This window comes from Gobio gobio, assembly GCF_949357685.1.
Source record: "Gobio gobio genome assembly, chromosome: 18".
NCBI lineage: Eukaryota > Metazoa > Chordata > Actinopteri > Cypriniformes > Gobionidae > Gobio > Gobio gobio.
In genome coordinates, this window is record NC_137111.1 from 28,869,154 (window position 1) to 28,892,644 (window position 23,491).

The window sequence follows — 23,491 nt, forward strand, 5'->3', positions numbered from 1 at the left end:
CAAGTGACATGTGTGAGGGACAAAGAGTGTGTGTGATTCACACATCTTATATCCGCCATGTCCTATTGTTTATGTGTGTTCTACGCAGGCAAATGAGCTACAGGCTTATAAATCTGGGGTGACTCCTCAATGGAGCGGGCTGAGACCGGGGAACCGCAGAGACAACTGTAAATCTCCCGCTGTACCTACACGCACAAAGTCCCAGCGAGCCCTGCTCTGGATGTTTAGACACTGAATAATTTATTTGGCCTGCCTTTTTTTAATTGAGTTTTCAGGGAAGGGCCGCCTTGCACACCCAGGGTGTCCTGTGTTTATGGGCTCCCCAAAAATGTTATCTCACTACCCAGCTGCTGAAGGCATCCTTTGCATGTTCTCCTCGGGTCTAAATATAGCGTGCCACAGTCTTACTGAGAACACTTTCTCTCTCACATCCTTCTAGTGCAGACTTGTTCACAGCATCCGGTTCCCATTTCATAGAGGTGAATGGTGAATTATTAGCCAAAGTATGTTGACTGAGGGACTCGTCCGCACTGCTGTACATCTGCTGCGACCAGCTGTGGAGATAATGAATGGACTGGGGAAGAGGGAAATGAGAGGAAGTAGAGCGATCATGCGGGCATGTCACATCTGAAATGCTGAAATTGCCCCTTTTGGGCGCTAGAGGCCATCATCATTCCTCTCAGAATGGCAGAGCTTAGGTAGGGTCATAGGTCATGACCTGTCTTGGTTGCAGCCTCTGCCAGTTCCTCGTGTCTGTCTGCAGGGCTGTGAGACAGACAGCAGTTAGTTATCTGACCTCTACTCTTGGCTGGTTATCAGAGTCCTTGTTTACACCTGGCATTAACATCCATCTCAGTAGGGCTCTGCGGCTTGACAGTAGACTGTACCATGCAATGGTAGATGTTATGTTAAATCTGCAGTCTACACTGCAAGTTATGTTGCAGACGGGCGCTTCCAGCTTCATTGATTCTAATTAGAGTAATTTCGTTTTGACACGTTTACAGTGTTTGCGTGTGAGGTAGAGACAGTCAGTGTAGGTTGTTTATGGTCGGCCAGCAATGTAGCAGCAATTCAAGTGGGTTTGTTTGTGTGTGTATATCGGCTATTTTAGCATTTTGAATATGGCTCATCCAATTGTATTATTTATAAAGGCAGCTGTTGATGCCAGACTTGTTCTGTAAAATTCTGTAAATATTTAATAAATTATTTAAGTAATGTTAAATTAATTATTTTGATCATAATAAAGTATTGTAATTTGATATTACCATGTTATAAAATTACTCATCATGATATTTTGGTATTGCTATTTTTGGTCCCCTCCTACATCTTGGATAAGCCAATCATAAATCGGCAGCTGAGACAGATTACTACTGTTATTATCGTGCAAATTAAACATGTTGCCTGTAATCCCTTTTGATCAGATTTTTGTTGTGTGGGGCAATTTATCTGATTTTGTGACCTAAATATTTCAGCATATCGCTGCAGGCATATTGAAAATGTTCTGTGAATGTTTGCACGTGTATGTAGAGCTGCACATTTCTGGATAAATTGAGAATCACAATTTGTTTTAGTTTTTTCAAATCAATATTGCGATTCTCCCACGATTCTGAACAGATAACTAAACAAAATAACATGTAATTTTCTAGAGGTTCTGACAAGATGTTAATTGCTGTAGTCATTTGAATTAATTATTTTAAAAAAATGGGTTTGAATCAATGATTCAATGACTCATAAATACTTCAATTGTTTCATTACTGGATTAATCTTGAATGAATGATTCAATGACACATACATTTGTAAACAATCATTATTTGAAAGGCCAAGTTACTTTCAATAGGTGATTGATTGATTGATTTTGATCGCTTCCATAGATATCAGTGTTAATATCCTAACTATAAACATTTACCCCCTTACTTCTGTGATAATTTGAATATTTGTTACAGAAATAATTATGGCTAAAAAAAGAAGCTGTTTCATACATAGATAGCCTAACTGCTTTCTTTGGGTCAGCGGCAGCGCCAACTCCGATTTGAATGTTCCAATGTGATTCTGTCACAGGTTTAAATAGACATGACCGAATCGTTGATGTTTAGGAATGAGATTGTGTGGGTGTTCGAATCAAGATTATGAATTCATATTTTTTTTCTAAACAATTAATTGTGCAGCTCTAGGATGTATACGTTTTCTTTCTTTCTTTTTTTGGATTTGGACTGTTGATTTCTTTTGAAGCCAGATGCAGGGTTCTCACCACTACTGATCTATATAGAGGGAACTTCTGAAAAAGTCATAAAAATGTATTTTCTATAATTAATATAATTTGTTTTAGTTATTCTCAATTCTTCTGCTGGAAATACTCTGTGTACTATGTTCTCACAAAGAAACACAGAAGCATTTGTAAGAATCCTTAAAGTCGTGGACAAATTATGGAAATTCATTTCAGGGTTCCCACACCTTCTGCCTAATAAGCATATCCAGTCCCCACTGCAGCGTTTTAGTCCAGCAGGGAGGGTGTGGAGAGAGTTTCTCTAGCACTTCCCCTCCGCAGGGGCACTGCACCCTTCACTGCACCGGGCTCCACTCAATGACAAATTAACCCTCTTTAATTGTTGGTGAGTTATGCAGCTCCTGGTGCAGCGGTGTGAGACACAATCTTGAAGCCTTTTATTGGGCTAATAAATCTGGGAGGGTGGCAGACAGAGCTGGTGCAGCCAGCCGGATGGTAGTTTGGGGTGGGTGAGAGATAAGAGACTGGAAACCAGCTCTCTCTCATTACTGCAGTTTTCGCCAGAGTTTTTCCAGCGCGTTGGGGGAATCTTATCAGCCTGTTCACGAGTCGCCCATCCTCTTTTGTCATCTGAGCGCAGAACAGAAACAAGATAGCCATTAATATCCTGAGCAATCATGCAGGATGAATTATGAACATGCTTAAAAGTGAAGAAACAGTGCGGTATTGTTTGTTATGCTAATGGCTGTACTTGTCGTGTGAGTGTGTGTGTGCCTTTTCTATTCAGGAGCTGTGTGGGTGGCACTACCGGGGTCACTGGTTTACTCTACTGTTGCATGATGGGCATGCAAAAGCATGCCAGGCATCCTGCGGCCAGAATATAGATCCCATCCCCCCCCGCTACCACGGATACGGCTCCGTACTGCGAGAGAGCGTGAGACGGAGGAAACGAATTGGACGTGTCCTAAGATGGCTGACAGGTGTAGATAAAGCCAAAGAGGGCGGGTGAACCACAGAAATCCATTTCCCAGCAAACCCTGTGATTTATAGCCCGTCAGGAGCAGTGCTCTCACCAACCCCAACCGACCAGCGGAAAGCTGTCAGGACTGCTCCAGTGCGCCCAAACCCCCAATCCATCCACTTCAACCATCTCAACTTCTCGCACAAACGCGTCTTGTGCACAGTTTCTCGAACAGAGCTGAAAAATACTAGGGAATTGCGAAACTAGATGACTAAACGATGCCGTTTGTTTCGATGTTGGAAATACCAGTCGTTTACATTTTGTCCACATTTATGTTTTGCTTTATATTTTTATAGAGGCGACGTCTGAAGGGCTAGGGGACAATACCTTAATGGAATTTTAAACATTTCGAATGAAACTTACTTAACCGCAGCAGATCCAGATCCAGAATCTGTAAGGAATAGTTGACAACAGGCAGTTGAATTGAACTATCTTCTGTAGTTACATTGTGTACTAAGACCGGCGGAAAATGAAAAGTTGCGACTTTCTAGCCTATTTTCAGGTGCTGCGTAATATCATTGCGCCGCTGCACCCATGGTACGGCAGCAAAGTTCCTTGATTATTACGCAGGAATGAGAGTATAGTTTCCTAGCCATATCGACCTAGAAAATCGCAACTTTTCATTTTCTGTTGGTCTTCGTACACAATGTAACTACAGAAGAGTCAAGTTTTAAATAGGAAAAATATGGAAACTCTTTGGTCATTTTTGAGCAAGATGCTAACGGTCTAATCAGATTCAATGATCTATGCTAAGCTATGCTAAAAGTGCTACCGCCAGACCCAGAGATCAGCTGAATGGATTCAAAAGAGTAAAACTCAACTCTTTAAATCTAGGGGAGTTTGAAAATTAGCCTATTTTCAAAAAAGTGGAGTGTTCCTTTAAGAACAATTTCTTATGCATCTCATCCCATGCCTCCGTTGCTAATTCCAAAACATAATTTTAGAGCTAGTAACGAAAGCTTGAGCCATTCTTAGCAGGCTAATGCAGTTATTAGAGAGAGAGCGAAAGAAAGAGAGAGAGAGATTAAGCGTGTGTTAATTACTTGAGTCTGCGTGTCTCTCAACAGTGTTTGGCAGCAGCGTCTCTACTAAAAGCCAAACTATAAGTGTACCTGCTTCAAGAACAGCACTCTTATTACCTCACTAGTGAGAAATGTCATGTAGCTTTTAAGTTGCCAAACTGTTTTACTGATAAAATCGTCAGAGCAGCGGCGACAACATGTTTCTGTGTGAGTGTGTGTCCGTACTGTATGTGTGCGCGTTTGAGTGGGAGAGCAGAGCAAGCGGGAGAGAGTACTTTCTGTACATATTAAAACATAATTTTCTGGCAAAAACATGGAAATAATTTATCGTTTTTATCCTATTGTGTGCTATATTTATTTGCTTTGTCAGTGTCATTGTGGGTTTTAGTTATTTTGCGGTTGTAAGCTGTAAGGAAATAACTGAAATAATTTGGCGAAGTGAAATGGACATGTAATGTGGTCAAGACCTGCCTGGAACTACTTTAGCCGTGCATTTCCTTGAAAATAATTGCAAATTCTTAGAATGTTCGTCAAACAATCAGATTCAAACATTCAACAGCCCCGTAGTATGACCTTAAATAATGTATTGTTGTTGGTAAACATCAAGTTTAATGTACAATGATCATAATGCAAGGCTAGCACAGCGATTGTTTATGAAATGATTGTATATATATATATATATATATATATATATATATATATATATATATATATATATATATATATATATATATATATATATATATATATATATATATATATATATATATATATATATATATATATATATATATATATACACATCTCTTTCAGCGGCATTCAGTATGGTAGTTGACTGTTTGATTCATAGATCAAGTAGGTTATTTCAAATGCATTGCTTATATAGACTGTCTTCTGTCTTCTTAGACTAGTCAACTAGTCGGTTACAAAATTTCCATTTAAATGTTATGGGAATTATTTGTGGCGCACATCCCTAAAAGATACATAACCTCCGTCTCTGCCTTTGATGGCATCTACAGTCAGAGCGCTTCCTTCCACCCCCGTGCTATTATAGTCACTTCTGAGAGCTGAATATTACACACTGGGCTTAAGATAATCACATACAGTCTGCATTGTAGCACAATTCACATTTTTCTTGTCTTTTTTTTTTCTTGTGGCTGATGAGATCAGGAGTCTCACAATGTAGTTTCACCGTTTTATTCCAGTACCTGCAGCTATTGACTGTTGATTCAGGTGGGCTACCTGCTGCATTCATCTGGCTCTTGGATCGAATTTTATTATCACAACTGCAAAATTCCATCATTTAGATATTGGTTTTCAGCATCACAAAACAATGCAGTTTATTCGATGCTGTGGTGAGGCAGAATTAAGCGACGGAGCTTGAGGCGGCACCGTGACTCAGAAGATTTATTTTAAACCGCAGTTTCTTCACTGCCTGTTATGATGGTGTTATCTGTTTCAGATAATGGGAAGTGCTTTACTGCAGGTCTGAAATCTGTCTGTTTTCTCTCTCTTTCCCTTCAGGACCTCGATGGGCCTCTTGGAATCTTGGTGTGTTTATGTGTATCCGCTGTGCTGGAATACACCGGAACCTGGGAGTGCATATATCACGCGTCAAATCAGTCAACTTGGATCAATGGACCCCCGAGCAGATACAAGTATGTGTGTTTTTGTGTAACATTGTGTATTGTGTTGGCTGTCTTTTCTTTCTTTATGGGGCTGAATGGGATGTTTCAGGCTCTGTTGATGACTCAACTCACAGTACTGCTTTTTTTGTGTTTGGGGTTGGTAAGATGTATTTATGCTTTTCTTATGCTCACCCAGGCTGCATTTATTTGATCAATACAGTAAAAAACAGTAATATTGTGAAATATATAATTACATTTTAAGATAACTGTTTGCGACTGAATATATTTAAAAATGCAATTTATTCCTGTTATTGCAAAGCTGTCTTCAGTGTTACATAATCCTTCAGAAATCATTCTAATATTCTGATTTGGTGTTCAAGAAACATTTATTATTTGAATTGAATATCTTTTGGCCATATAAATACTTTACAGTCATGTTTAATAAATTTAATGCATCCTTGCTGAATAAAAATATTGATTTAGGCCATATCCACACGAAGCCAGAGCTTTCCCTATCCAATCTTTTTTCCCCCCTTCGTCTCAAGAAATTTCTGCGTACACACGAAACCACTAAAACGATGTAGTATACATGCCAGACCAGTATGTGGCGCTGTAATTCTGCCACAGAAATGCACTAAATATGGAGAAGAAGAGTTGTGGCTAGAAAGGGGTACAACAACGGTCGGAAGTGAGGCAAAATCTCACGATAAAATAACAATAAATGCATTTTCTACTTACCAGATTGGGTTTTATTAACGCCTACCCTTACCCCAACCCTAAACCCTTACAATAATGCAAATACAGTAATCAAATGACTCCATATTAGGGCTGGGCGATATGCCCCAAAAAATTATCACAATATAATTTCTTTTTTTCTTTCTTCTTTATTTCTTTAAAGTTTATAGGCATATTTTTGCTCCTGAGTGAAAGCTGTAGAAAACAGACAGTTAATTGTGGGGTTTAAACTATCCTTTATTGTCAAAACATGACAAACACTTCCCTAACAGGTGAATAATTGATCAAAACTGAGGTAGATTTATTTATTACTAATAAAATCAATATAAATAGAGTAGAATATTATTAATATAAATCTAATATATAAAATAAATATCTATAGTAAAATCTAGAACTGTAATGATATAACATTTGGCTCTGCTGACTGCAAATGCAAAGTTAAAGTGCTTTAAAGATTAAAAAAAAAAATAGAATAAAAAAAAAAATCTTTCTTGTCAGCATGCCAAAACTTATAAATAAATGACATTGACAACATAAATAAAATAAATAAATATAAGAAAAATCTTAACTGTGGTCAGCATTTTGTTACTCTACACTCAATTTATCAATAATATAATTATATATACTATATAAAATAATTGTGTAAGTAGTAAAACAAAAAACGCAAACAGGCAAAAAATGCGTTTTAAGTTTAGAAACATTTTGAGTCCCCCCTCTCTTGCCTTACAGTGGATTGGTCCAACGCGCACATCACCGACACACACACACACACACACACACACACACACACACCTACCTCACCGACACACAACTGCGGTGGGCTGGGAGAGAGTACAAAGTTCAGTAGGCTGTCAAGTCTATTTTATTCACTTTAAACATCGGATTAAATTATTTTATTTCTCTTTTAATACAGGCGATGCTGAGTTATTAATAAATCACCAAAGACAAAAAATTATGATACCAATAAATATATTTTTCCATAAGTTCCATGTTTTAGTGATTTATAATTTGGTAACGTTAGCTGGTTGTAGTCACCCACTACAACTAATAAGGCAATAAGCCTATGCGTGAACTGATATTAGGCTAATGTAGATTTACCGCTGTGTTGGGCTCAATGGCAATGCTATATGGAAGAACTTCGAAGAAGCAAGATAATTTAATAATTATATTACCGTGTGGTGAACCTATGATAAGCAGTGCACGTCGCTCTGTTTTATGTCGGATCGCAAATAGCAAAAATATCTCCAAACCACTGAAGTTGAGTGACCTTTCCTATCAACGGTATCTGTGTCCTCCAAGCTGGTCGTGAGCGCTGAATTTTCATCACTATCGCTCATTTTTCTCGCTTCACTCCACTCCAATCCTCCAAGCCTGTCAGCCTGTCGGCCACTGTGACTGTCAACAACGTTGCAAACAACATGCAAAACGCATGTGCAGCATTACGCATAGCGCGTAAGCATTATATCGAGCATTTATCGAACTGTTGTTATCGTTTTATCGAGGAAAATTTTTTCGCGATAATTATCGTTATCGTTTTATCGCCCAGCCCTACTCAATATTGATGTGCGCATGCCCAGTGCCCTTAGCTGTATCCCTTCTAGTCTTTACCGTGTGGGACTTAGTGTGATGACATCATCGTTTCACAAAATATACGGATTGGCTGTACACATGAAAACGCAAGGGTATTTTTTTCTGATTTATCCTTTCAAGGACCTGGTTTCAGACTCCTAAAACGCCGGATCCGTCTTGACGAAACGCTGATGCGATTCAAAAACTTTACGTATACAGCTAAATGGTCTCCGTGTGGATGGGGTCTTATTAAAAAACAAACAAATAAAAAAACACTTACTGACCCCATTCCCCAAACTTTTCACCGGTAATGTACATTATTTTTGCAAATTTCACTAGGGATGCAACGATATTGACCTTTTGCCAAAAGTAATGTTATATAAACTTGTGACTGCAATACCGGTATTACTGATAACACCAGTGTATGATCGATTTTGCGATCACTCTGTGTATTACGGCCTATAATTTGTAGGCATCGTGGATATGACACGTACTCTGTGTAAAGGGAGCGGCGGTACTGGCCGCACATTTTACAAGATAAGATATTTGTCAATGACGCTCAGGATCTGTTGCGCACCAAGTCGCCATCGTCTTGTCAGTCATCCCTCCTTACTCTCATCATGTGATAAATGAAATCGGACCCCTGCTGCACTGTGCTGTGACTGTAGCTCGTGTCTGGAGCAATGCAGACAATTTCAGTTCATAATTGTAGTGTCTGCTGTCCAACTGAACTAAATGGTTTTTATTTCAATAAAAAAGCAAATGACAGTCGGGGTGTTGCCGTCGGAGGCAAGTAACGTATGGTGTACGGCCGAACATCATGTTACACCGTTAACACAGACTACAGCAGCAAGCCTACTACTGGCCTGATCAAGCCAGCATAAAAATCATATAACCATCATTCAAAGCACAGTTATACATGTGTAACTATATTTTAGGTCTTTGTGTGTTGTGCTGTAAAGAGCAGTGTGGCTTGAAAGATTTATGAGTTTTTAAGCAACCAAAAGGGAGTCTTGCATCTCCCCTTCGCATATTAATTGACATCTGGATGGATAATTAATTCTTGATGGGTAATTACTTGTCTGTTTTTCAGCATATACTCTTCCTTCACTCTGATCCATCATTTTCAAATTAATTTGTCTCTGACAGACTTAGACGTACGTGACACTGAAATGATAATGCAAATATGTGTAATTTGTATGTTCGAACAGCCTTTATTTTTCTAAGCAGTTGTGTACAGGATTACACGGTTAATTAAAAATCAGGGCCATGAACTCACAGGCTTAAAAGAAAACTCTGGTTACAAGCTCTGTGTTTCAGGTGAAAGTTCATGTGTTTTATTGTTTTGCTTTATTAGCAAGTTAAAAATTGGGAGGTGTGGCATGAATCATGGTATAGATATTTTGCACTGTCACTCCAGTTGCCCCAGCGATTGTTCACAGCAACCTTTCAAACTCCACCTTTTTAAGGGATGAATGAGGTCATTGAATTACTTTGACATTGAAAGAGAGATCAATATAGCTCTTTTTTTGGGATCCAAGCAGTATAATGAATACATTCCTCAGGGCATTTAAAAAAAAAAAAAAAGCTAGCTAAATGTCTTAACGTTAGGGCTGCACGATTTTGAGAAAAAACCTAATTGCGGTTTTTCTGACAAATATTGCGATTGCGGTGCGATTTTCGATTTTTGCGTTCGATACTTTTAAGTGCATAAAACCTAAAATTATGAATAAAATATGTTGTTACTTTTACGGCACAGAGGGTTAAATAAACTACATACATAGTGATTGAGGTAATGAGATTGTTTGATGCTTCGTGATTATTAAATACCTGAACCTAAATACCAAAGAAAAAGACGACATAATGGAAATTAACTTAACCACTTGGTCATTTATTTTGTTTTTAAATTTAACAATCTTAAACACTGAAAAATAGAAAATGAATTATTATTAGATTTACAATTAGAAAAACAAAATAATTCTGTAGTCCACTGCAATTTACTGAACATGAAACTGTTATATTGCAGACATTTTAAAATAAATGACAATGACAATTAAAAACAACACCTTATCCAGCCTTCTGCAAGATAAGAAAGTGCAAAATCAGAAACTGTGTCAGAGTGCTACATTAAAGGTTTTTTACTATAAAACACCAACATTTTTAAGATGCTGGTATAGATTGGTAGTGTTTCCTCTGGATCTGGCCACGGCACGTCGACATATTTTACATTTAGCACTCTTTTGCTCCACGTCATTCTTCGCGAATCCAAAATAAGTCCAAACAGCTGAACCACCCTTCTTGTTAACCAAGTGCTCCGCTTCCTCTCCCGTCACCGAAGAAGTGCCTTCGGCCATTTCTGCGCAGTTACAAGTAGGGTTGTGCCGATGGATGGCTGACCGACATCACGATGGAGCGCAACCATCGTGATGCCACGCCCCCGTTGCGAGTCTGTTGTGAGTGCCGACAGACACAAATCCTCTTCTAGTATTAGTTAAACTAAAAACTTAGCAGGGATTGCTCTGTAAATTAAATTGAGAATGTAACTAATGCATATATGCAATTTTAAATACTGTAGTCTATGCCAGATATATATAAGATATATATATATATATATAGCCTACATTTTGAAATCATTTGAGGCTGAAACATCCATAATGCCTGTTTATTTAAGCACTTCCGTCAGTGAAACAACACAGCCTATAAAACATTTAAACGATTTTCAGTAAATAATGGTAACCTCAAGAATATAAGAGAATTAAATATTAGTTAGAAAAATATTTGATTCATACTATTTCCCCGCAAAGATGCGTCATATAGGCCTACCGCTCTGCGCTTTGAGAGGAATGGGACACAAGCTGGATAGACACTTTTTCGAATATCTTCATCTTCATATGTTCTACTGATGTTGCAAAGCAACACTTGTTGTAAAAGGTCTGAAGAGCGGATTTTATCTTCCACGGGGTCAAGACATTTAGGCAATCTTTGATTATTCACTGCCAGAGAAAACGAAACTAAAATCACCGGCGCGCGCGCGCGCGTGTGTGTGTGTGTGTGAAATGCGCTATTCAAATAAACCAAACTTGACGCGCCTTACCAAGTTTAATAACAAACTGTGTTAAATAAAAATTGAAGTAATAAGGTATTCGTCCTACAGTGTTTTTTATACTTTACCACAGTAAAGGATGTGAATAGTTATAATAGACTTAATTATAAGCAAACGAAAGGAAGAAACGTTTATAATCCCGTTAACATGGGTGCGACGCGAGTGAAGACTTGGGAAAAGAAACTAGATGTCCATGTCCATTGGGATAAAATGGACTAGGCCTGTTAAAATTCACGGAAAGTCGAGTGATCCAGATCGCAAAACAGAATGAAAAAGTGCAATCTGACCATTATTTCCTTTCTAGGCTAAGCTTTGTGCTTCACTCCTGTGGTAATATTCACGTCAAACAGCATTCACATACAAAACACTGGGTTAGTAAAATAACGAAGTAATTTTTTAAAAAGTAGAAAATAGAATTTATGTAAAGAGTTATATTAAAATAAAAAGAGCTCAACTCTTAAGTGGAAGGAACCTATTTTCCCCCTCACGTGCAAACTAGCGGATGAATCATTATTTGGGTTAGTAAAAATAACGAAATTATAGTTTTAAGAGAATAGTAGCTATTTATGTAAAGATAGTATATTATCTACCTATTTACCTATTATCTACCTACCCTAGTTACAAGCTTTTTCACAATTTGAGGCACAATTCGAGGTAACTTACACGACACGTTGTGTGTTAGCTGCTTTGCTGCTGACAGAAAGCCGCCTGCCACGCCCGGTGCATCGCATCATACAACCTTGTTTCCATTGCCATTTCTAATTGGCCAGCAAGCCACGAACGCGAGATTCGACCATTTTGATTGGCTAATAGGTTTGTCACTCAAATGTCAGAGGCGGGGGAAAAAACCTCCGACTCCTGAGGTTAGGTTATTGCGGGAGTTAAAACCTCAATATCGATGCGATAAAGGTTAATCGTGCAGCCCTACTTAACGTTGTACAGAGATGCACCAGTTTTACAGTGGCTTCTGTATAAATTGAACTTGATTAACTTATTTATTGATTTTATAGAGTTCTGTGTTGAATGTTTGAGTTTATGTACTTTTGATAATGGACAAGGGCACTTCTGTTAGTGTTCTAATAGAGTTGACAAAACTGTGAAAGTAATTTCACAATAATTTCCAGCTAAACTAAAACATGATTTGCAATGTTTTTCATTAAGAAAACTACTTGATTTATAATGTGAAATATACACCGATCAGGCATAACATTATGATATTGAAGTGAATAACACTGATCTTTCTTCATCAAGGCACCTGTTAGTGGGTGGGATATATTAGGCAGCAAGTGAACATTTTGTCATCAAAGTTGATGTGTTAGAAGCAGGAAAAATGGGCAAGCGTAAAGATTTGAGCGAGTTTGACAAGGGCCAAATTGTGATGGCTAGACGACTGGGTCAGAGCATCTCCAAAACTGCAGCTCTGTGGGGTGTTCCCGTTCTGCAGTGGTCAGTATCTATCAAAAGTGGTCCAGGGAAGGAACAATGGTGAACCGGTGACAGGGCAATGACCAAGGCTCATTGATGCATGTGGGGAGTGAAGGCTGGCCCGTTTAATCGGATCAAACAGACAAGCTAATGTAGCTCAAATTGCTCAAGAAGTTAATGCTGGTTCTGATAGAAAGGTGTTATGCTTGATTGGCAATTGTGATATATATTCTTTCTAACACTTAATATGTAGCTAAATTGTGTATTATGCTATGCTTTAAATGTGTGATGATGATGATGATGATGATGATGATGATGATGATGATGATATAATAATAATAATTGTATTTATTCATTATTTAGGTGCTTGCTTGGTTTTTCTTCTTACAGATGGACCCTGGGATTAAGATGGTTTGTGTTGCTCTTCTTTTTCACCTATTATTTCTTTGTTCTCTCTTTCTATGTTTAGAGTGTGCAGAGCATGGGCAACACCAAGGCAAGACAGCTGTATGAAGCTCATCTCCCAGAAAACTTCAGACGGCCGCAAACTGACCAGTATCCTTGAGTCCATCTATCTATCTGTCTGTGTTTGTTTGTGTAATTCTGGTTGCAATATGCTCTAATAGCCTTTGCTGGTTATTTGGTAAAAGTCAGTATCAACTTTCTACTCAGAGGTTGGGGTTGTGTGGTACAGATGTTTTCTTGGTCGTCTGGAGAGAATTGACATGATTAAAGTGTAAAATCCCCTTTCTTGGCTTTAGAATAGACAAATTGCGGATTTGTAATATGCAAAGGACTGTTTATTTGTGAGTTTATGCTGTCGCATCCTACTCTTTTATTGTTGCTGCCAAATTCAAACAAACTATCAGATTCTGTAGCCAGTACTAGGAACTTTTCTCTTGTAAGCAACAGAGAAGAAGGGTTTAGAGTATGCATGTAAAACAGTGCAATCTGCTGTTTTAAAGGTAGTTGTACATATTGGATTGTCTTGCACTCTGATAAATGAAGATAGTCAATATTTAATTACCAAATACGGGTATTCTCAATGCTTTTTGTCAGTTGAGTTGCAGATTGCTTTTTTTATGCAGTATTTCCACAAATATATATGACAAAATATTGCTTGCAGTTGAAGTGATGTCAATTTACATTTAAATTGTGTAGTGGTTGGTACAACACCTAAAGCTATAACAAAGTATGTGTGTCATTTCCCATAATACTAATTGTTCTTATCACATACTCATAGAATTGTGTTAGGCAACTCAGGGACACACCAGTTTTTTTTTTTTTTTACATTTTTATATGGCTTGAAGGCAGGCAGTTCTTATTTTTAACAGAAAAGGAAGAAAGCCATCAATGAATAAGATATATATTATATTATATTATATTAATTATATTTATTATATGATATGATATTATATATATTTATATTATATTAATTATATTATTATATATACTTGATTCAAGGACCGGTTTGAAGGCGTTTTTAAATGGCAAATCACAGTTGCTCAGCTACAATGCAACTCCTGCAGTAAAGAGGCCGACCCTCTCAGACTCATCATTAAAGACACCAGAGCACCAACACCCCAACTGGACCAAAAACTGAACACAACTTAACATTCTGTCTATTTGAAAGAGAGAAAAAACACTTAGGATCAAACAAGATGGCTTCACTTCCTCAAATCCTCACAAACCTGTTTTTTCATCTTTTTACAGCAAACACACACACACAGATCGGGGCCAAAGAGAAATGAAAAAAGACACTCACTCTTTGTTAACAGTGTGAATTTATACAGTGACATTAAAATGCTAAGAGGACCGGTTCATACAGCTTTATTGGATTTACGCTCTCATGAATCCCATATGAGGAGAATATGGAATATATATATATATATATATATAGAAAAAAAGTTTTTCTATCTGAATTAATTAATTTAACAGACTTACCAAAGATCTTCCCCAAAGATGAATAAAATTAATTCTTCTGCTCACAAAAATACTACTTATTTTACAACCTGAATATGCATGCATGAATATTTTTATTGTAGCTTAAGAGCACATTTTTGTCTTTGAGGCATTCAGTACCATTATGTTTCTTGAGACATTTAGTTCCAGGTAATGGAACTTTTGCATTGCATGTTCACAATCTTGTTCAGGCTTGAAAAAGGGGAAACAATGACTGTTTTTTGTAAACTTTACTTTTTATGACATTATTATTATGCACCCATTGTTAATATGAATATGAATGCATGTAATTGGTACACTAAGAAAAAAGCACTGTCATGGAACTGCACTGATTGTTTGCATATATTACCATGAGTTTAGGCATAATCTAATTTATCACAGTAAAGATATTTTATAATGTTACAAAATATTTATATTTCAAATAAATGCTGTTCTTTTGAACTTTCCATTAATCAAAAAAAATTTTCATCAGTTTCCACAAAATATTAATAGGCTGTTTTCAACATCTTCAGAACCAAATCAGCATATTAGAATGATTTCTGAAGGATCATGTGACACTGAAGACTGGTGTTATTCAGCTTTGCCGACGCTGGAATAAATGACAACGTATTCAAACAGAAAATTGTTATTTTAAATTATATTTCACACAAAAAATTTTTTAATGTATTTTTTTATCAAATAAATGCAGAGACTTCTTTATTTGCCAGTTCAGTTCTGTCACAAAGTGTATATACTGTACTGGGTTATATAAATATAAATAAATATAAATATAAAAACTCAGTTGGGAATTCCTGTTCTAAAGTTGGTGGATGTGTGAGAGTTTGGCAGGCAGAAGCCTGTGTGACTTCACACCTCTGGCTCCAGAGATCGAGAGAAAACAGCTGCTGTTTTCAGCACCTTCACATAGAGCAGACCTGAACAGGAACTACCTCATCTCTGAGGCCCGACAGGAAGTCTCTTCATGTCTCTCATCCCTCCGCCTCATCCCTCTTGCCTCGGGTATCCTCCTCCGTCCTATTTCACACCATCAGTCTAATTGGGTGTGTGTGGCGGCCAGGATAATTCCATATTCTCCTCATTGGCGCCTTCAGAAACTCTAATTGAATTTCCCTGGCATCCGTGGCCCGTTATCAGCGCTTCTGTGTTTGGTGTGGCTATGGAAATGGCTTCATTTGTATGCTGACCGATGAGGTACAATATTCTTAACCGTCAAAATGGATTAATCTGGACAGCAGAGGTGAGCTTCCTCCACAAACTGGCTTTGATGGAATTTGCTTTATCACCGGTGTGGTTTCTTCAGATGGAAATGCGGATCTTTTGTGCTCCAGTGTGGGGGTCTCTAACTCTCTCTCGCCCTCTCTCACTTCGCACTTATCACCGCTTCTCTCTCTAATGGAAAAGTTGGCCATGTTAATATAAACGTCAGATCAGCAGAGAGAGGAAATTTGAAGTTCTTTCTCTTCTGTTGCTCATTGTGAATGGCAGCGGTATTTTTATGTGGTGTGCTTGTGGATTTCTTTCTCATTTTTCAGTCTGTGTTTTTTTTTTTTTTTTTTTTTTACTGTGTAACTCATTTTTCTTTCTCCTATTTATGCCAGCACTATTTTTTATGCATCATCATTCTTCCCGGCTTCTCTCTGTAACTTTTGCATCACATTCTAACTCGGCGTGATGCAACAAAGCATCCATTTCATTTTTAAGGAAGCCCTGCATAATTGTGAACATAAGTGTCCATGAGGATTTTTTATTAGCTGGATTAGCTTGTTCGTGTGTGTATTTTATTTATATACATATATACTAAGAGCAAAATACACTGGGTCACTCAGTGTACTACTTAAAATTCTTCTTGGACCACCAGTTTGAGAACCGCTAATCTTTTGTACTGTTGATGCTACAAGGCTTTTGTCTCTCACCCCTGTCTTTTCTCTTTTCCATTCTTTCTCTTCGTGCCACCTGCTTCTTCACCCTGATCCGTATTTCATCAGCTGCATTACTGTATTGTGATAAGGGATTCATGAGAGGGTAAATCCAATAAAGCTGTATGAACCGGTCCTCTTAGCATTTTACTGTCACTGTATAAATTCACACTGTTAACAAAGAGTGAGTGTCTTTTTTCATTTCTCTTTGGCCCCGATCTCTCTCTCTCTCTGTGTGTGTGTGTGTGTGTGTGTGTGTTTGCTGTAAAAAGATGAAAAAACAGGTTTGTGAGGATCTGGGGAAGTGAAGCCATCTTTGTTTGATCCTACGTGTTTTTCCTCTCTTTCAAAAAGACAGAATGTTAAGTTTATTCAGTTTGTGGTCCATGTGGGGTGTTGGTGCTCTGGTGTCTTTAATGATGAGGAGAAATAGCAGCCAGTCTGAGAGGGTCGGCCTCTTTACTGCAGGAGTTGCATTGTAGCTGAGCAACTGTGATTTGCCATAAAAAAAAAACCTCCTTCAAACTGTTCCTCGAATCAAGTTTAAAACAACAAGACTGAGATTTAAAAACGTCATGAAATCAAAAAGGACGTTTTGTGGCTTTGTTTACTGTGAGGATATGAGGTATGATGAAGTATATGTCATGAAACTTCAATCAAAATATGAGCCAAACCATTTAATGGTTCAACATTAACTGACTAGTTATCAGTTAGCAACATGTTTCTTTGTTTTTACATCCTTATCTCGGGTTACAGATTAAATGCAAGCCAGGCTTGTTTAAATGTTGTGATGCTTAAAATAATTTGTCTTGGTTATTATGAGACTTGAATTTTCCTTAGCAATGTTTCAGAGCCGTGGAGTTCTTCATCAGGGACAAGTACGAGAGGAAGAAGTACTACGATAAAAATGCTGTCAATGGAGCCATTGTGAGTATCAACATCATCACATCATTGTGTGTGTGTGTGTGTGAGAGTGTGCGTGCATGCTGCACTGCAAGGTTTATTTTCCAGGTTCGTGACCACATTATTTATAAATCCTCAGCAAAGTTACATCAACTTTAAAATAGTTTTGTACAAGTTCTGTGGTAATGCATTCATATATTAACATATTGTCCCCCCCCCCAATATATCATTGATATACCCCTATTTGTTTATTTATTTGGTAACACTTTACAATAAGGTTGTATTAGTTAACATTAGTTAATGCACTAGTTAACATGAACTAACCATGAACAACACCTCTGTTCAGCATTAGTTAATCTTTGTTAATGTTAGTTCATAAAAATCCAGCTGTTCATGATTTGTTCTTGTTAGTTCACAGTGCATTAACTAATGTTAGCAAGATTTTAATAATGTTTTGGTAAATGTTGAAATTAACATTAACAAAGATAAATAAATGGTTTATAAGTGCCGTTCATTATTAGTTCATGTTAACAAATGTTGTTAACTAATGCTAACTAATGAACCTTATTGTAAAGTTACCATTTATTTTTTAATTTGTGTGAATTCATATCACTTTCTATAGTTGAAGTAATGAAGAAGCAGTTCATGAAAATAGTGGCAGTTCTCTGAGGCATTATACTGGACTTATTTGTTTAGTCTATTTAGTGTTTATTTATTTTTTTCATCTATTCATTCATGTGTGAGTTCATATCACTTCCTTCAGATTAGGAAATGAAGAAGCATCTCATATAAATAGTGGCAGTTCTCTGAGGCATTGTACTGGACTGAAGTGAAGCAGTCTGTGTGACAAATATTGAAACCGATCTTGCAGATTTGGTTGCTCTTATGCGTTTAGCAAAGTTGCCCTTATCACAATAAATCCCTTATCACGATACACTTTGAAATTGTGATGCAGTGGAGCATATAGAATCGTAACGCTGTATAGTGAGCCAGCAATACCCAGCTATAGTGTTTACTCTAAGTTTACTGTCTATTTTTTGTGCGAAAGGCCTGATTTGGTGGCCAGTTGTTCTGATCATTGAGGCCTCAAATTCACATTACACAGCCTGGTGGGTTGCAGCTGTGCTTTACGTGCTGGAAATTGATTGACAAGAGCCAGCAGCCAATTAAAGCACTCTCTCATATGTTAAATTAATGTCTGTGACTTTCTCTATGTTCTTAGTCTGTGTTGACCAAATCTTTAAGAACGCCACAAAGAATAGTAATCGACCATTCTTAGCGTGCCGTGCAGGTCTTAGCCTCATGATAATGCTTGAGGAGCTTAAGCAATCTAAACAAACAGCCTCCTTTTGGCCTTTTCTGATTGCTTTGGATCAGGAGAGACTGAAACATGGTTGCAGCGTGAAAGGTTTTCGATCAAACTCCACACGGCTGCCCTGTCCAATTACAGTTCTCTTTCTACTTAAGCCTACCCAAGAAGAGCTCTGCCTCTCTCTGACAGGCCTGAGCCGGCCAATTAAAGCTCCTGCCTGCAGGAACAGACAGCCAATCAGATTTCGGCAGAGGTCAATGCGATGGTGGGCAGCTGCTGATTGAGGAGTCATAAACCAGACATGGATACAAGCAGCATCAGTATGTGTCAGAGAAAAGAAAGAAAAATGATTAATTTAATTAAAATTCAATACTAAAATGTAAAATAGTGCTGTGTTGTGCGCTGCACTGTAAAGTTGAGGCACTGCCTGAAGAAAGACAGTGATTTCAGGTTGTCCTCCCACTCTGCTAACGGCTTTTATATGCTAAAATATTATTAAAAACAACTCCTTTTCAGTTTAAGGCATTTTGCTTAGAGTGAGGAGGGGGTCTGGATGAGAGAGAGAGTGTGTGAAGAAAAGATAATGAGAAGGTGAGTGAGAACAGTGTGAAGTGAGGGACTGTTACTTGAGATGAATGCAGAAGCAGATAATGATTTAAGACAGACTTCTTTGCTCTTTGCATCTTTAAAGGTGTCATGAACTGGCTTTTTAAAAAATGTTATACTGTTGTCTGAGGTCAACTTATGACGTTTGCGTGGTTTTTGCGTATATTACCATGACCTTTTATATAATGTATAAAAATCTCAAGGGAAAGTTGATTTCTCAGTTCAGGACCCCTTTAAAATGTATTCATGTTTAAAAACTGGTTCTCAACTGGTTATGGTCAGTGTTGTTATTGTTAACTAAAATTATTAAAAATGTATTTGTTAATTGAAGTGTGTGTAATTTAAGTTTAAGTACTTTGCTAAAACTAATGCGGTAGAAATATAACAATTACAAAAGCACACATTGTAAAAATTTTTATTAAAATGAAAATGTAAAAAATATATAAAATATTGGAATATATTTTCGCAAAATACCGTTTTATTGGACACTTAAATTTTGATCTCAACAACAAAGATAGAGAAGTGTTAGTTTATTTATGTGGTTAGTTTCTTTTTATTATTTGTATTCCTTTACTTCCATTACCTTATTGTAACAGACATTTTTTTTCAGGGCCGACCCACCAGTTGAGAGCCAATGTTTTAAACTAAATGCGTAAATTAATTTTATCCCCACGTAAATTAATAGTATCCCTACTGTTAGTATTTGCAGATATATTGTAGAAACGTATGTGTACGTTGTCTTTATTATGTATTTACCTCCTTTTATGCATCTGTGTTTGTCCTTGCTAATGCAGATGATCCTTAGTAACGGAGAACTGAGTCCTGTAGTGGAGAACGGCTTACACAATAGTGTACTAATTCAGTTTACCTCATCACAATCCTGGTTTAAAAGCACAAGTTCCGGCTTTGACGAGGGTGTAACTGAAGTAATTCTGAATCATGCATGAACTGGAAGATAAACGTTTGAGCAACACTATTTAACAAAGCTTAAGCTTCTGTCATTATTTATTCTGCTTTATTTCATTCTAAACCCATATTTCTTTCTTCTATAAAACACAATAGAAGATATTGACAATTGTCATTGCTGTTTTCTTCCATGTCATATAAATTGAGTCTTTGAGAAGTGCCAGAAGTTATGCTAGTTAATTTATTACTTACACTTCTATTCAAAATTTTAGATGTCTATAAGATTTTGAAATGTTTGTAAGAGAAGTCTCTTATGCTAATCAAGGCTGCAAAATTGCAGTAAAAACAACAATAATGTGATATGTTATTATTATAATTTAAAATAACTATCTCTGTTGATATATTTGATATATGCCTGTGATGGCAAAGCTGAATTTTCAGCATTGTTACTCCGGTCTTCAGTGTCACATGATCCTTCAGAAATCTTATTATAATCAATATAAAAATAGTTGCTTAATATTTTGGTGAGAAGCGTGATAATTTTTTTTGATGACTAGAAAGTTCAAAAGAACAGAATTTTTGAAATCGAAATATTTTGTAATATATTTGTCATTACTGACACTTTAACTTTCGAGCTGTAATATTTGTCTCCGCTGTGGTGCTGGGTTTGATCACTTTTTGGTGACACAACTTACCCCAGTCATGTCTGTTAACTCTCATCATGTGACGCTGACTTTAAGTCTGAGATGGAGGCCTCTGATGAGCAGCTTGGCCAAATAAAAAGAAAAGAAATCAAATCAATAGTTGCCTGCTTCCATCCCAGGCGGAGAGAAATGCAATATTGCAGCCTTTCCTTGCTTCAATTACTAAAACAAGCTCAAGAGAGTCTAACGGACCATCCCTCTCTTTCCTTCTCCTTGTCTTCCTGTCTCGTGGCAGTAATGAAAGTTGTGTGTGTTCTTCTGTGGCAGTAGATGGGGAATAAATGTGTCTTATTGAAAGCCTTATCGCCAGTCAGCGCGCTGAAGTCATGTTCCCTCCCTGCTGATTCGCACCATTTAAATGATTGTGTGTGTGAAGCCAACAGTGAAGCGGAACCTCAGAAAATAAATGTCCCAGGATATTAAGCGTCCTGCACTTCCTTGTTTTGTTTTGATGTTTTCAAAACATGTTTTTTTTTTGCGTGCTTTTTTCATTATTTTGATCAAAGTGTTTCCAGGCCATGGAAAATGCGCAAAATGAAGATTCTCAGTGGGCCGTTTTTAATATCAAGAACGGAATATATAAAAGACGATGGGAATATGAACATCACAGGCTCAGCTCTGCTATGGTAAATGTTACTTGAATTTTTTTTTTTTTTTTTTTTTTTTTTTAGAAAACTCCGTTTCTTTACGCCACGGAACTGTCTGTGAGCGTGAATGTGTGAATGAGATATCGGAGCGTAACTAATAATAGCTTCATCCTTCTGCACCCAGCGATTGGACAATTCTCATTCTTCTCACTGTCTCTTTTCTCACTGCAGTCATCTAAGCCTCATTCAGCCCCAAGTGACCTGGCCTGCTTGGCCGTTTGCACTGCATTATGGGGGCATTTAGCTGTTCGCTCCTTCTATTACTCTTCAGCTCGAAAGCCGGAGACCTTTGGACCTCACAGTGATGCTGTTACTACTTTGAGAGGATGGGAGTCTTCACGCCTTCGGCTGCATTAAGATGGAGATCGGTTCTCCCTTCACACTCTAGGCTGATTGCTGTCTCTGCTTATTGACCGCCTCTCTTCATCTCCTCCTGCTTCCCGTTCTGGACTTATTTCCCCAGACGGGCATGCTGGTATTAAAGGGATATAGTGGGGGAAGATGTGGAGTATTGTGTGGTATTATTTAATGGCTCTCTAATGAATATGGGCCCATGCTGCTATGGAGCACAGTGGTGATGCTAACCCAATAAAAGCAGATTATGAGGGGGATCCATCAGCAGGTAATGAACCGGTCCGGACAGTTCTATGCTAACTCGAGCTTTAATGGACCTACTTGTTCAGCTTGGGCTCTGTGGACGCATGCCGCTGACAGTATTACTTCCATACTGGGACAAAGGGAAAGTCATCCGTCTTCTTGTCCCTTCCTTGTCCCGGTTCCTCTTCCTGAAAACTCCCTTGCCACCGTCACTTGCTTCAAAGGAATATTCCGGGTTTAATACAAGTTAAGCTAAACCGACAACATTTGTGGCATTTATGTTGAATACCATAAAAAAAAAAAGTTTGAGGTTACTGTGAAGCACCTACAGTGTGGGGCCAGTTTTATATGCTGTTATGGAAGAAATGTGAAGCTTCTTTTATAAAAACACTTGCAATACATTTTCTATTAAAACGCATGTATTATTTCAGCTGTAATGTAATTTAATTTAAATAATTTTATAGTCATTCATGGTGTAAAGTTTGCATGTCAAGTCATACAATTGGATGTAATGTTTCACAGACGTGACATTTTTTAAATCGCATGGATATTCTTAATTACTTTACTTTATTAAAAAACTGGCTAACATTTATAGCTTGGCTTCCATTCTTCACTTCCATTAAGTGCCTCACAAGTCCAAATTAATTTTTTTGTAATCAACATTATGCCACAAATTCTGTCCGTTGAGCATTAAAAGTATTGCATTTCAAATTATATTGTTGAAAACATCCCAAACAGGACACAAAAAAATGGCACACAATTACCGTTTCTACTATGTTTGAAGAGTGCATCAATAAAACCTAAAATAACATTTTAAAGACCTCATGAAACCAAAGTTGGAGTTTTGTGGGCTTTAGTCCCGGGCTGTTAGCTTTGAAACCATCAATATTAATTATGCTACTAACTTTTTTCCTGTCAATTTAACTATCATATTTTCTTCTTCTTTTAGTAGTTCTCTGTTACCCCCACCCCCGATAAATCTTTAGATTATTTTCTGATTAGGTGATTAATCTAAAATAACCATAACTTCTGGCATTCATTTTCAATGTTTTATTCGAACATTTAAAAAAAAAAAAAAAAAACTTTACGAAAACATTTTCAACGTAAAATGAAAAATAAAGTGCCAACGATAAGGAAGGACAAGTCAAAATATTTTTTTGTAACCAACATTATTCCACATATGCTGTTGGTGAAGCTTAAAGGGGTGGTAA

The 23,491-nt window shown here is 37.4% G+C and overlaps 1 protein-coding gene across 6 annotated transcripts in view; it reads left to right on the top strand.

Moving 5' to 3' along the window:
- smap1 (small ArfGAP 1) overlaps positions 1–23,491 on the top strand; it is a 135,677-nt gene that overhangs the window by 29,613 nt on the left and 82,573 nt on the right. For all 6 annotated transcript variants that reach the window (XM_079843365.1, XM_079843366.1, XM_079843369.1 and 3 more), the window contains exons 2-4: positions 5,792–5,925; positions 13,197–13,282; positions 17,457–17,532. In XM_079843365.1, coding sequence (XP_079699491.1) covers positions 5,792–5,925; positions 13,197–13,282; positions 17,457–17,532 — 296 coding nt within the window. The remainder of the gene's footprint in view (positions 1–5,791; positions 5,926–13,196; positions 13,283–17,456; positions 17,533–23,491) is intronic.